The sequence below is a fragment of the Gavia stellata genome, chromosome 7, assembly GCF_030936135.1.
Source record: "Gavia stellata isolate bGavSte3 chromosome 7, bGavSte3.hap2, whole genome shotgun sequence".
Lineage (NCBI taxonomy): Eukaryota > Metazoa > Chordata > Aves > Gaviiformes > Gaviidae > Gavia > Gavia stellata.
In genome coordinates, this window is record NC_082600.1 from 50,173,149 (window position 1) to 50,188,487 (window position 15,339).

At 37.2% G+C, this 15,339-nt stretch overlaps 1 protein-coding gene across 2 annotated transcripts in view; it reads right to left on the reverse strand.

Moving 5' to 3' along the window:
• Positions 1–15,339, reverse strand: part of PDHX (pyruvate dehydrogenase complex component X) — a 61,308-nt gene that overhangs the window by 7,322 nt on the left and 38,647 nt on the right. For both annotated transcript variants that reach the window (XM_059819730.1, XM_059819729.1), the window contains exons 7-9: positions 14,850–14,997; positions 7,515–7,573; positions 2,839–2,997 (exon numbers count right to left, since the gene is read on the reverse strand). In XM_059819730.1, coding sequence (XP_059675713.1) covers positions 2,839–2,997; positions 7,515–7,573; positions 14,850–14,997 — 366 coding nt within the window. The remainder of the gene's footprint in view (positions 1–2,838; positions 2,998–7,514; positions 7,574–14,849; positions 14,998–15,339) is intronic.

The window sequence follows — 15,339 nt, forward strand, 5'->3', positions numbered from 1 at the left end:
CTCAAGAGAAATGGCACTCATCAGTGGGTCAGTTTCTCAGGCACCAACCTGTTCCTAACACCCTGCGAGTACCCAATGGCAAAGGCGGTGACTGGAAACGTGTTGGATGACTTCTCCATTAGTAGCAACTTTTTCAAAATGAGGAGCTCTTCAACTGACAGCAGAGACTGAAGTGGGAATATATGCAGGACAGATGATCTATCCTATTCATACAGAATACATTTAGTGTTTTTGGCTTGTGTCATATTTATTCTGCAGGTGGAAAAGCACATGGAAAATGTCACACTGTGACAACTGCAGCATTGTGACATTTTAAGACAAAAATAACTGTCCAAAAGCACAGTCAGGGAAATAGACTCAGATCTACTTCTGGGAAGACTGAGAAAAGCAACACAGTCTGTTTATATTTTCCTTCTTCTGGTAAAAATAATAAAACTAATGATAGTTTCCGATCATTTAATTATGTTAGGGAAATTTTGGTGGAAGTGAATAAAAAACCCAAAAAATCTACTTTATCACAACATGAAAAAAGTGATATATCACATTCGTGAAACTTTCTTGGAGAAGATTAACACATGAATCCCCTTTGTTTTCTAGGAATTTTCCACTCCCTTTTAGAAAGTCTACCACTGTTTTATAGGATTTTTTCCATGTTCTTTCCAGGAATTGACTTTTTTTTTTTTTTTTTTTCAGTTTCTAGATAGCTTTCCAGGAATTACCTGTTCTGCTTTCCAGGGACTTTCAACATGTGTTCCATGAATATCCTATCAAGCACTCAATTCAATCTACCAAGAGGTAATTTCTATGAAACCTCACCCCTGCATTTAATGACCAGAGTCAATGAGTGGAAACTATGATTGAATTGACTTCTTTTTGTTTGCATGTGGGTGGAGGTAGAGTCATTAGAAGATAAACTTCTGCACAGATAATGCATTGGTTAGTAGTTATAGTTGTGACATGGAATGATCCCTTTTCATGTTGTAATATAACTCCACTGGTCACGGTAAACAACTGTCTTCCCTGTTTACATTTCTAAACAACTTTCTGGCATGGGATCTGAAAGGCCACGGTAGTTTAACAACTGCAATGACTTCAGCTTAGATATAAACACCAAGCAGTTTAAGAGAATCTCATTCTAATGAATCGCCCCCTAAATAATTCAAGCTTACACCAAGTTTTACGAAACTTTGACACCCTTATTAAGAATTTAAAAGTTAAAGGGATACACTGAATTTTATTTTAGGCTTCTATTCATCTCTGAATAATTAGTGAACCAGAAGACAATAGCCACGGGAACAGCACTCACACAATAGGGTCAATATAAGTGTAATACATAGGTGCAATTGCATTATTTGAATGATCAAAATACGGTGCTAGGATGCACATGTCCTGGAAAGAAGATAAAATTAACATGCAGCAGAAGGGGACATATAAGCAATCTATACAAAGAAAGCACCTGCCAAACGACAGGGAGACTAGTGGAGAAGCAGCTGCAGTTTTAGTTTGTGCCTCCCACATGTGCATGTCAGGTACATATTTATTTCAGTGATTCAGTGAAGAAGTTGAAAAGCAAAATTATGTTGATGTGGACACCTGCAATGTGACCCAATGACTTTCATATTGAGTAGTGTGACCTATGTTACACACATTCCATCTGAAATGAAAGGGGAAGCCCTATTAAACATAATGCAAGCGTCCATTCCCATCATGGGAACTGCAGGACACTAATTTATGGTACGAGACGTTTGTAATACTGCATCACAGTATCATAGGTATTGGGGATGATAATGAAAGCACAACCTACACTTCACTTCTTATAATGCTTTTCTTCTTGTCATTCTATCGCTAATCACGGAATAACAATCTCAGCTGACCCTCCTCCTCGGCTGGCTATTATATTAGTGAAAAGGAACATGAAGTAAGCAATATGGACTGGTAAAAATATAAAAAACATCCGATTATAAATGTTTTGTGGCATGACACTGGTGCCTTTTTCTGCTACAACTTTGTTGGGTGTTCCCCTCTGCCAACACAGACTATTATGATTTCTGTAGTTTTCGGTAAAAGACAAAAATTTACAAAGTGCAGCTTGTGTCTAGTTTTGGACAGTTTTATGCTCTAGCAGCTACTCCCATTGTATTCCTCAGATACTGTAGGCCTTTGATTAGCACTCATTAAATGACAAAAAAAGGCTTGTATTGGGGCATTTCATCATTCATTGTATTTTTGCCTGCCACAAAATACTGCTGTGGCTGGCAACAACTGCCACAGATTCAAGTCACTCTGGCACCTGGTCTGTGCAAAATACTGCTCATTAACCTGGGGAGTTTAATGTTACTTTTTGGGTGACATTCTCAACTGAACTGCATATTGAAAAAATGCAGACAGAAATAATTGACATAATATAACTGCACAGAAAGTAACACGAGCAGCTACAAGCAAATTTCTGGGAAAGGGGGGGGAAACCTCTCAAACAAACAAAATCTCAAACCCAAAGACTGGAAATACTAAAGAAATTAACATTATCTAGCTTACTCATGAGGATTAAAGAAATACAATTATATTAAATTGCCGAAGTCTGTATAGGTTTATTTTTCAAACAGTCTAGCCAGCATTCAACTAAATAACAGGATGGCTAAGTTATTTTTAATTAAAAATGAACAGAGTTGCAACATTAATAATAATTTTGAAGTCTAACGAATGCTGAAAATGTTTTAGATCCATTTTGAAACTGCCTTTGTTATTACTGATGTGTATCTGGGTCATGCTACATTTTTTGCTATAAAAAAACCTATATGGCTACTATATTCCTCAGCCTACTGTACATTTAAGACCTACCTTTGCAGAGGCAGCAATTTCCTTTATTCCCTTGGCAGCAACATCTTTTATGATTGGTGTAATGAGACCTCGGTCTGTTGCCACAGCAATAGAAATGTCAATGGACTGCAGCTGCCTGCAGACTTCTCCATCCCAGGTTACGTTCACATCTGGCATTTGCTAGAAGAGAGAGCAAGTAAAAAAAGACAGCTGTTAAAAGAACAATGGTGCAATCAATTATCAAGAAAAAGGAAAATCCTTTAAGACACATAGCTACATACAGGCATTCACCGGATTAATTAGTGTATCACAGACTGCTGTCTGTAAATGAAGGCAAAAGAATAGGTCACATCTGTCATCAGGACTGCCATGAGCAAGACCAAAATAAAAAAGAGGAAAAAAATTATCACTGTGAGGGTCTAAGAATAGATGTACATTATTAGCTTGCATTTATTTTGTTTTAACTTACTTTGTCAAAAAGCATGAACGTATGCTCCAGGAACTGAAAATGGCAGGGCAGCCAGAGGTTTTTTGGTGCTGCTGGAAAAAAATTAACAAAAGGCTACAAATTCCTTCAGGAGTCACTGATACCACCTTAAGGATGTAGCAAAGCTACAAAGCAGTGTCACTTCTCCCTCAATATAAATCACAGAATATTGACTTAAAAAGCATGGAAACGGACATCCTACTATAGCCACACGTTGTTTTCCACTCATGTCTCAAGCATGACCTCAGCAAAGGAAGCTACAAATCAAATATGCTGCAGGGACACTGACTGTTATTCAGATGAGGTTCTCCTAAAATGCATCTGAGGTTTTTTTTTGTGTGTGGACTCAATTAAAATTGAGATAATGAGGTTTTTGAGTTTACCATATAAAGCTGAAACAGATCTGGGGGAAAAAACCCCAAGATATAGGTGAAGTCTCAGGTAACTGCTCACAGATACTGTGAAAGTACTATTTCCAATAAATCCAAGATTAGTATTTAGTGACCTTAATGGAATTAGGAAGTTGACTTCATAGTGGAGAAGGTATTCGAGAAAGAAATATGGGAGGGACACACACCTCTATCTAAACTAACTCCACTCCTAGAAAAAGTGGTGTAACAGTACTCTCAGTTCCTATTCTTCAACACCAGAATGTATATTAAAAAAAAAAAGAGAGGGGAAAAAAAGGATGGTAGTACTCCTCTTTGCAAGTTAAACTTCAGGAAAGTCCCACAGTATACACAGTTGTAAGATGCCTTCAAGTGGGTGTTGTGCAAGTATGACTCTCTGTATAAGGTATCCAAAAGAGATGGTAGGGACAAGAAGTTTCTCCTGTCAACTTCAATATGATTAGAATAGTCTTAATTTTGATGTAGACCAGACAGTATTACTTCTCCCATCACTTCAGCAATGAAAAACTGTTTCTTTTTAAAGGGCGGCAGCTATAGCAGGTGTTGTTGTTACTAAGCCCAACCACTTGTGGATATTAGCCTGGAAGCTTTCCTTCCTTCTTCCAGCCTTACTCCTCCCTCCTTGTTCCAGAAAGCCAGAATTGTTCTAATGGGCGATCATCTGGTGAGCCCACTGGCATTCACAAACCTCTGGCTATCAAATGGCAAGACCAAGCCGAAAAGTAGAATTCGTAATTGGATCTGTGATCCTAAGAACCGTGAGGGAGTTCTTTAACATGCTAAATTTCTGATACAAGCAGTATCTTGAGGTGTTTGCCAACCAATCACAAACTGTCAAACCAGCGGCTGTCAGTTCATTCAAGCTAGAAGATCATGTCCTGCATTGCTCAGAAAGAAAATATTGACAAAATATTATTTGCACAGTGCCTAGAAGAGAGTCAATAAAACTGCCTTGAATTTAAACTTGCAAATGTAGTCACACCACTGAATTCCAGGGTGGGGAGGAGAAGGTAGAGGTGGGGTTTCTTTTTTAAACTAGTAGTCCACATATTTTCCTGAACCACTGACAGAAAGTAGTTGAGACATGAGCTTGATCATGAACTTATTTCCTGGTATACGGAGTTAAATCTGGGTTGTTTTTTTAATTTATTATTTTAATCGTCAAACAAATGCTAGCATAGATTTGTAACCAAGCAATAGGATAGGACAGAATAGTTTAGTGATTACTTCCATATAAACACAATATTAATGTCCCATAAACACCAAACAAAAAACCCAGAAAACAAACCACTTCAATTTCCTCTAACCAAATGCACGAGAACACCAGCTTCTCAGAATCAGACCTGGAACACCAAGCCATTTATAACCAAAGATGCACTGACTTTACAAAGCTGTATGCATTATCATTTACTAGGTTTCTCTATTAAATTTCCTTTAAGAAAGTTAAAAATGACACGCTACAGATTACTTTCTCATGTTTGCAGCATAGAACTATCTAATCCTTAAGGTCAAGATTCAATTTCTGCATTGTAAGCGTCAGCTGAAAATACTAGGAAACAGAATACAAATCTCATCACAGACTACATATTTTTATTTGTATATCAGAAAGAAAAATCATATTTATGGAATTAATTAGTTAGGTTATTTTGAGGTGGCAGATAAGGAAATCTTGTTTTAAATAACGGCAACAAACAACATGCGTAATCTACATGTATGCTCCTTCAAAGTACAGTAAAGCAGCCTAATTGTTAAATGGGCAGGAAGCTACTTGTCTTTTAAGTTTCAGGCAGCAATTTAAAAACCCCACAAATAACAACAAAAACCTTTTATTATACAAGCAGAAGTAATAAAAAGTACATTGAATGCTTGTATTCAAGTCATTCTTTCACATATAGATGAATTGTAAACTAGGATTACATCCCATTAGCTTTCTTGACCGGTGTTTCTTTGTGTAGAAGAGAAAAAACACAAAACGTAATCTTTCATTCCTCTCTCTCTCTCCCTCCTGTTCCTTTCACCTGCTCTCTGGTGCAGGGATTTGTTATCCCGTGCTCGCAGCTAAGAGTTCACAGCAATTTTGGACGTCACCACTTCCTCGCCTAAGGTCTCATTAGGCCAGAAAAAGAAGCTTCTTGCTATGTTCACATCTAACAGATGCATAGCGACCATATTTAGCTCCTCCTTCTGTTTCTGGTCTAGAATAACTTGGGAAGTTTTTGCCAGTCTATGCAATGCCCAGAATTTCTCTCAGGCACTTGCTTATGGAACTGCTTAGAATCCTGTCTATTTTCTGTCAAAATCTGTAGCTCTTGCAATTATACGTTAATATTTAGATCATGTTTGGCTAGAAATTTCTCAAGTCCATTCCAGTGCAGTGTTCTCTCTTAATCCCGTACATCCATGGGAATAGTTCCCAACTAACATGTAACTTCCTCCTTCAGCTTTTGAGTAGTTATAATAATCCTTGCAAATGAGAAAAATGGCCCTCACTCCCTTTCTGATGTTTTTACGTTGTGAGGTAATGCAGCTAGTCTGGATCCTTGTTCTGCTTTATCTTGTCTGTTTGTAGCTTTTAAAACCTGCTGCTCAAACGATGCAATGATATCAGAAAAGTTTAGCTTTTCTAGGCATTTATAATATAGCTAGAAGGTGTGGTCACTGTGCAATCAAGAAGGTATATGTGCAATCAAGAAATCCATCGCAATACCAAACTGCTTCAAAATCCGCATTCATTCATTGTCACACTTAAGTACATTGGCTTGATGATGAGGGCAAACTCCACAGGATAACTTGGGGATCAAGCATGTGTCCCCCTTAATTATCTTCCTATGTCACTGAGATCTTCTCCAGCTGTTAGTGATCACTAAAAGACACTATTTTCTCCTGAACCTTAAAAATACTGGCCTTCAGGCTGGGCAGAACTCCCGCCTATTATGACTTATTCTAAAACTAAGTGCAAACTGAATTTAAACCAAAAGCACTCCACATCTAAGTTTAATAAACCACCACAGTTCTTTCTTTTCACAAGTTTGGAAGTAAGATTAATTTCACATTATGTTTTCCAAGTGATTATATTTGAGACACTCTGGACTAAGAGGAGAGACAGGTCCAAAGAGTGGGAGTTTCCTAAAGAAGGATCTCTGAAACCTTTCAGTTTCAAAAAATTAAGTGACATTGGGAGGGTCTTCCAAGCAGAGCAACTGCCACAAATTGTAAGGCAATGTATCCAGTTCTACCCAGAGAACAGGCAAATAGCTTATGGAGCCTGTGAAGCCTCTGTAGTTTGGCATGGAGTAAGTACTGAAAGTTAAGATCTTAACTTCAGGATGTATTGCAAACATTTAACTTTTACATTGATAAAGGAAACAATGACAATTCTTAGCGGTGAGCAAAGATTAGTTACCTGAATATGCCATCAGAATACATCTGAGGTAATACACAAGATTGGTATAAGACTGGGATAAGCATTTGTTTATAACTGTAAGAGAAAATAAGATGCAACAGCAAAGAATAGAAGACTTATCTTGCCAATGGCTTTAGTCTGCTGACAAAGCATCTACCATTATCTGCAGATGATAACTGTAGTAAGTGGATCTTTACTAAGAAGTTCTCACTTTCACAGTCCACAGCATAGACAGTGTAGGGAATTTTACCTGGAGAGCTTAAAAAAACCTGACAATAAGTGATAAAGAATTACAAGCTTTGCTATGATCGCATTCGTATCTCCATATAGGCTCACAAAATACTCCTCTTGTCTCCTTGGCAGTTTACTATATATTTTAAGTAAATTATTCACTTACCTTCAGAGTAACTGCAGTTGCCTTGATAATAAAATCATTTACAGATACTTTAATGTCATCTGCAAAAAGAAAAAAAAAAAAAAGACAACAATCATTGCTCATAAGATTTGTTTATCAGCTTTTGTGTGGTGACAAGATTCCAGTGATTCAGCAGATTTGAGTCTTTGAAACATTGCCAGGAAGTAACTCGTCTTCAAACTACAATCTTAAAAGCAAGAAAACTTTTCTCCCCCTTGGGACAAAAGGAGTATCACCAAGGAAAAGTCTCCTGACCAGAGACATTCTTGCCAGCTGTTACTAGAAGATCAAAAAAGCTGCAAACTTGAGTATTACTACTCATTCTTGTAAGTAGTAGCCCATACGTGCTTTATGCTTTATATATTCACTGTCTATGGAGAAATCTATTGTAGGATCTAAATATACAGAGACAATACTGGAGACTACTATTCTTTATGTAGTGTGATGCATAACTGGAATAATTGCATAGATCAGCTTTTATTCAGCTATAAATCAGAAGTATGTTATTCTCCAGTGACCTTTGGAGCCTTATAATGTAAGAATTAGCAAAGTGAAGGCATCTGTCAATCCTTAAAATGGGTTAACAATATATTCTAAAGTAGGCTGAAAAACCATATGAGACTGACGAAGCTGTTAATTTAAAATCAAAGCTACACACAAAAAAAGGCAGCATTAGCCACAAGCAGGTAAAACAACCTTGGGAGGACTGGATTTTTTTGATGTGAGCCTAAGAAATACTGTGTAACGCTTAGTACATTTGCTTCCTTTCCCCAAAAGCTCAGGGGAAAGGAGGGATGGAAACAATGGCTATATTTGCTCTGCATTATATTTTTCCAAGTTTTAGGAGATCGAAAGTACTAACTAAAATCAGGACTGGCAGCAGAAGCGAAGACTATAGATACAATGCAGAATATGCCACAGTTGCTACAAGATTATCCTGAAGATGCATGATATTTACACAAAATTAAATGCGTCATTCTTACAATAAAAAAGCTATGTTACTCTACCACCATCATCACTGCTGTCAGGTGAACAGATCAAGAAGCAAAACTACTTTGTTTTCAAGTCTGGTTTATGGCATGTAATACACGTATCTTTAGAAATGCTTTTGTAAAGGGAAAATTATTTATAGATAATTATATTAAGTGAAATCTTCTTAAGCGATCATAAATTTGGAGGAATGAATCAAGCATCCACTTACCACATAACTGACCTCCAACGTTTGCCATGAATTAGCAATCTATATATAAGAAGAGAGTCAGAATTCTAATGTAACACAAGGGAATTTGCAAGTACTAGGTTGCATTGACAGAATTTCACATCAGTCAAACCTGTATCTTGATCATCAAGTATATTTTGGTATTTTATATTTTGATCTATGTGTTACATTCCTAACCCTTGGCAAAAATGTCACTGTCCACTAGGGGGGCAGGAATACAGCGAAAATACAGGAGTACAGTTAAATGAAGTGTGTCTGATAATATTTTACTCTCAATCATTGAAGTTTACAGTAGGGATAATTGGCTATATTTTACCCCCCAAAACAAAGAAGCTTACCATAGGGAATACTGCATGAAACTTTCACATTATGTCTCATCATGTAGTAGAAACCACCATCATCTCCATCAGAAAAAAAAAATCTCCCAGGACCATCTCTGCAATTCAATTTTTTGCAAAGACATACGGCTCTTTCCCACTCCTACATTTTAAAAAAAATCTTCCTTAAGAATCCACAGCAGCAGAAGAGATGTGAAAAAATTTAAGTGAGCATTCCTAAGATCATTTTTTACTGCATTTCTTATGACCCGCTGCTGTTTAAAGAAAATATCAACATCATAAATTGTCTTTAACTTGTGAATAAGATAGTACTAAAAAAAAAATCCTGTAGAAAAATGACCGGGGTACTCTTGCATTAAAAAGTAGTCATTCAAAACGTCAATGAAAGGAAAAGCAGCTCCTGTATCATCATCTAGAAAATCTGAATTTACCAGTCTAATTTAATTTAGGACCTCACAAATGGATAAACAAGCGTGGGCTAGTCACAAGTACAGAACAGTAGCCCTCCAATGTCAACATCCTAGTTCTTAGGTGTACAGCTCTGTGACACTAAGTTGAGAGAAAATTCACTCACAGGGTAAAGCCTCGGGAACAGCAAATGACTATGAAGTACCCTAACACTCCTGGAGGGCTTATGTCTTGTGCTATAATGCCACATCAAAAGATCTCTATACTGGGATATCCCCAGGAAAAACAAAACAGTCTAAACTGCTAGAAATACCTGGTTGCAAGCAGATCTTTTGTTCTATCAACAAAAACATGGGTCAAGGAAAGAGAAAAGAGTATCAACTTCTTTGTCAGATGTTCATGCGGTGACATGCCTACTTACCTGTGTCTAAAACCTAGCTGGTGCCTCTGTATACAGAACCTCTCAAGGCTAACTTCAGTAGATTAACCTTGAAAACCTTTTTCTACACATCCATGCGATAACCCGTTCATGTAAAGAAATTTAACTTGGACCTTAAAGATGCTTTTTGATATTGCACTGTGATAACAACAAAGATTTTTAACCTTGCCCAGAGGGAAAGCTTTCAGTAAATCAAAAATCCTTCTACTGTTGGGCACCAGCATCTAGATGACCCAAGTGGGGGAACCCTATTAAAGATTTAAGCTGCAAGACATGCCACATATAAAAGCTATAGTATCATTCCGGGGTGGGGGGCAGTGAGGAAAATTACTTACTTGAATTATGTCAATCTCATCATACGAAACATTTACAGATGGGACCAAGAAAGCTTCTGAAGACCTAGGCACTCTGTCTAGGGCAACTACAATAACACTTTTTTGGAAAACAAACAACAAAAACACCCCTACAAAAAACATAAAGGCTAAAGATATATTTCAACTCTTGTTCTACTGCTATTCTCCTTCATCATGCTAGAAAAACTCCAAACAAAAAAAAAAACTCATACAAAGAAATAAAGACAGGTAAACAGCACCAAGAACGTTTTGGTCAAATCACTGAAAGATTTCATTATAATTTGCTTGAAAAACAACAAACTGTGGATCATCACCCAAAGCTACATTAATAAAAATATTACTTTAAGATTACCAATTCACAATCTGTCACTGGTCAGAAGTATTTATGTGACTTTGGAGTCTGTATTTCATTGACTTAAAACTGACATTTGTCTCCTAAGTGACAGCAAATATATTTTGCTCTCTACCAAATTATTTATTACAGAGAAGTTATTTAATGCACATTGTGCAATGAGTACTTTGCACCTAAGAATAAAGAGGCACACAAAAGCGTGTATCTCCCTGGGATACCAAGAAATGCCTACTCTTACCTCCCTGTGCATTTGTACAAGTGTCTCAACAATGAAAGACTCACACCCATCCATTTTCCGAAGTTCAGTACCCAGTTCTTTTCTTTCAAGAACTGAAAAGGGATGTGACATCAGGATATCTATTCACAAAACCACAAATTGTTTTATTACTGCTCAGTGCTAGCTAGGAAAAAACCCCACCCTCTCCCTTTCTTCTCCTATTTGACATCAGTCCAAACTGAATCTTCTATGTCTAGGATGCTCAAATACATTTCAAGTTGCAGATACACGAAAAGATCACCTGAAACACTATTTGGACTCATTGTTTCTGTGAAACCAGTTATGTTTTCTTTTAGATTCGCTTTAATTCATCTCCATTACCAGTAAAGCTTCAAATGAAAAACAAGCTTTATTTTCAAAAACCATATTGATTAAAATACTCTGTTTCCAGTTATGTATAAAAGAATAAACTTAATGTAAAAAAAAAAATATACCCGATACACGTTTTTTCCAGGTTGTCACTTAAGGCTTCTCTAAGACATTGCTTAGCTACTGCAATTTGACAGAACCACACATCAGGAGGATCACCCTCTAGAACAGACCGCAAAAACTGGTTGTGGGAGCCATCAAATTCACTCTCCCAACTCCAGAACTACTTACACTGAAAGCCCTCTGAGCTGACATCTTTTCTTCCTGTAGTCTTATTTCCTCCTCATTGTTATTTTCAAGAAATGCAGCCTTCAGATGTACAGCAATACTTCGTAAAACTCATATTTCCTCCCCTGTCAATCTTTCAAGCTCTCTTCTTGGACTAGGTTCTTCATCCTTCCAAAAGTTTTGTTAAACATAGCCCTTACTTACTACCTAGAAAACTTTAACTTAAAAAGGTCCTCTTACTCTTTCATGACTTTTTAAAGTCATTACTGTATTTTGCTTTGAAAGTAGTAACTGACTGATGATAACTAAAGTCTCAAAACTGACATAAATGGTGAAGGTAATTTAGCATACCAAATGGTAGATTTTTCTTTAGTATTACTACCACATGCAGTCTCTGAAAAAATTGTTCAGTAAAAAGTTATGACTCAAGTTGAATGAATGTGCAATAATTGATGTTTAACAGTGTTTCTCTTTTTACAGCCTAACGATCCTTGTGATTTGGGGTCAGTTTTCTTGGCTAGTGTTCAGAACCCTCCAACTGGCTTGTACAAGCGTGAAGATATTTGTGGCCTGATCCTGTGAGTAAAAGTCTCTAGGTTTCACAGACTTCAGTTAAACCTTAGAACATGCAGCATTTCTCAGAACCGGACCTAAGTTGAGCAGGTTAAATAAACTAACAGCAACGTCAGCAATAGGTGGCCCCAGCTTTCACGGTCTTCTCTAAATGCTTCAATAAAGGAGAAGGAAGCACTCGGTTTCTCAATCAGTACAGCAATAAAAATGTAAATTAAAACTACTCTGCTATGCTATACTGAATGTAGAGTTCACATGGCTTCGGAAAACTATAATTTGAACCTGAACCTATAAGGTTTCAAACCATGATAGCAATGATGAAGCTTTAAAACAAAACTTGAAATCTCACATGTCACTGCCTTAGACCTACAAATATTCATTTTTCATTATTGGGGTAATGTCTAAAACAGCATACACTACTAACTCTATTTCTACTACTTGATGTAATAATGAGGATACACATCTAAAAACTTAACTATTGAGAACAAATTATTTAAATGGTACCAGAAAAAAGGACTAATTGAACAACACCAAAAAGAATTCGTGTGTGATTGTTTGTGTACCTTCCTCTTGTGTAGACAGCTGTATCCTCCCATGGATGTCCTTAGTCTTTAGAAACAAACTTTGGTCTTTAAAAAAAAAGGTATAGTAGGAGAAAAAAACAAAACCTGTTTCTCCTCATTATAAAGTAACGGGCCTTCAGAATTACTTGCCCAAGTAACAAACTTAGTACCAGGCTATGAGGTATATGTGTGCATGCCTCCTTCAGCAAACAGAACTTCACTACTTGCTTATGCAGTCTGAACAGTGTGGAACATGAGATTTCGTAAAATGGGATGAATGATGAACGAAAATTAAATTTATAAAGTGGCAGAGATTAATCTGCGTGCCTGGAATAGTATCTAAACTTTGTAGGTATTGGAAAGCCAAGTTTTGTAAACAAATAAATGATTCTTTCACCACCGTAATTAGCTAAACCTATCAAAAGAAAAACTAATAAATATTTTCCCAATTTGATTTGAAAATGTATCTCTCCTCTAAAAGAATGAAAATTAATTTTGAAAGCTATGCTTAATTAGTTTGACTGCAACTGATAAAGTAGACATCAACTGATCTCAACTGATTTCCAGCAGATAAAATGCAACAGATGGCATTTTAGACAGAGATAAGATATCGTCAATTCAATAAACAATATTGGTAACCCCAGACACTGAAGTATCATTCTTTGTGAAGAACATTCCACATTTTATAGATACTTAAGACCAGAAGAATCACTTACAGGTATTACAGTCAATCATACTACATGATCTTGACTAATTTATCAAGTTCTGCTTTAAGACCAGATAGATTTCCTGAGGCAGCTACTCTTCCTGAACAGCTGCAGCCAAACCTCATTTCTCAATGTATTAGAATTAGTTAGAGCTCCATGGACAAGCAGGAAATTGAAGGCACGCATTGCTCCCACCCTGGCCTGTCTCCCTTCCCCTCAGCTACTGCTTCCTACTTTGCAACATCACCTCAGTTGTGCTTGTAAAACTGTTTTACAGGTCTGATGCCAAAATGTATCAGTGGATTGGGGCAGCTTAAAATAACTTGAATACTGTGTTCAATTTTGGGCCCCTCACTAGGAGAAAGACATGGAGGTGCTGGAGCATGTCCAGAGAAGGGCGACGGAGCTGGTGAAGGGTCTAGAGAACAAGTCCTATGAAGAGCGGCTGAGGGAGCTGGGGTTGTTTAGGCTGGAGAAGAGGAGGCTGAGGGGAGAACTTATCGCTCTCTACAGCTACCCGAAAGGAGGTTGTAGAGAGGTGGGTGCTGGTCTCTTCTCCCAGGTGACAAGTGGTAGGACAAGAGGAAACGGCCTCAAGTTGCGCTGGGGAAGGTTTAGATTGGATATTAGGAAAAATTTCTTCACTGAAAGGATTATCAAGCATTGGAACAGGCTGCCCAGGGAGGTGGTTGAGTCACCATCCCCGGAGGTCGTCAAAAGACCTGTGCATGAGGCGCTTCGGGACATGGTTTAGTGGTGGACTTGGCAGTGTTAGGTTTACAGTTGGATCTGATGATCTTAAGAGTCTTTTCCAACCTAAACGATTCTATGATTCTATAACTCAAGTTTTGGCATCAGAGAGAATGAAGATGCTACAGAGGCAGAAACGTGCAGCACAGGTTTTCAACTGTTTAATCCAGCATTTCTGTGAAGAAAAATATCTCCAAAAATCTATAACCTCTGCACATAGCTTAGGAGATAAGTGAAGATGGAAGATGTGACTGAAACAGGACAGTAAATTGATTCATTAATTTTTCCCACAGATTACTAGATTGGTGACAGAGATATGACCTTGCTGAGAAAAATACAGCGAGCATGAGTGTATTTTAACTTGAAGCTTCCCCTATTATCTTTCACATGAATAATTTGAGATTTTAACCATCAAGCAGCTAAATATTGCTGCATCTGGATGGAAGGAAACAAAAACCTACTGGACAATGTGTAGTCCTGTGTTAAATTCCAGTTGTCTACAGAGTGTTGGGTTAGTTGCCAAAAGTAACACCTCTGTCTTCCCGTATCTTGATAAGTTGTCTAATTCAATAATCACAGGCAACTACAGCTTGAGTCCAACATACAGAATAACAAAAAATATTATTTGAATGCATAGAGTCCTGCCTATACAAAAATCTACACCTCCTGGGCAAGATTATGTAAACAAGGCAAACTGTGCATTAGTACCACTTGTTATAGTAAATCAGTTTAATCACTAACCTTTGGCCAATTCTTTTCTTAATTTCAAAATAGCATCAATGTCACAGTCAGCAGCAGCATATGCATGAGGTATAGTAGTTTTAGACTCTGTTAATCTCTTAGCAATAACTCTTCGGATGTTGCTAGCTGGGATTTCTGTGAATGTGCCCTGAAAGAAATCATATGCTGCATATTAAATATCAAGAGAGCAAACATACTTCCCCTTTGCTGAGACAGGACTCCAGCATTGATGCGTTATCATCAGTGACTCCTGCTCACTTCAAACATCCCCTAGATATCAAAAAGCAGTATGTTCCAACTACTGAAATTAATATGATTAAGACCATTGAGTGTCCTAGTCTATTCCATTTAACTTGGATCAACACAACAGGTTTTACAGAATAAACTTAGTTTCACTTTACAGTGTAGAATTAATCCTACTATTCTAGCAGACTGCTTAAAAAAAATATTTCCAAATATTCAGGCATTAATTTTCAGCCAGAGTATATAA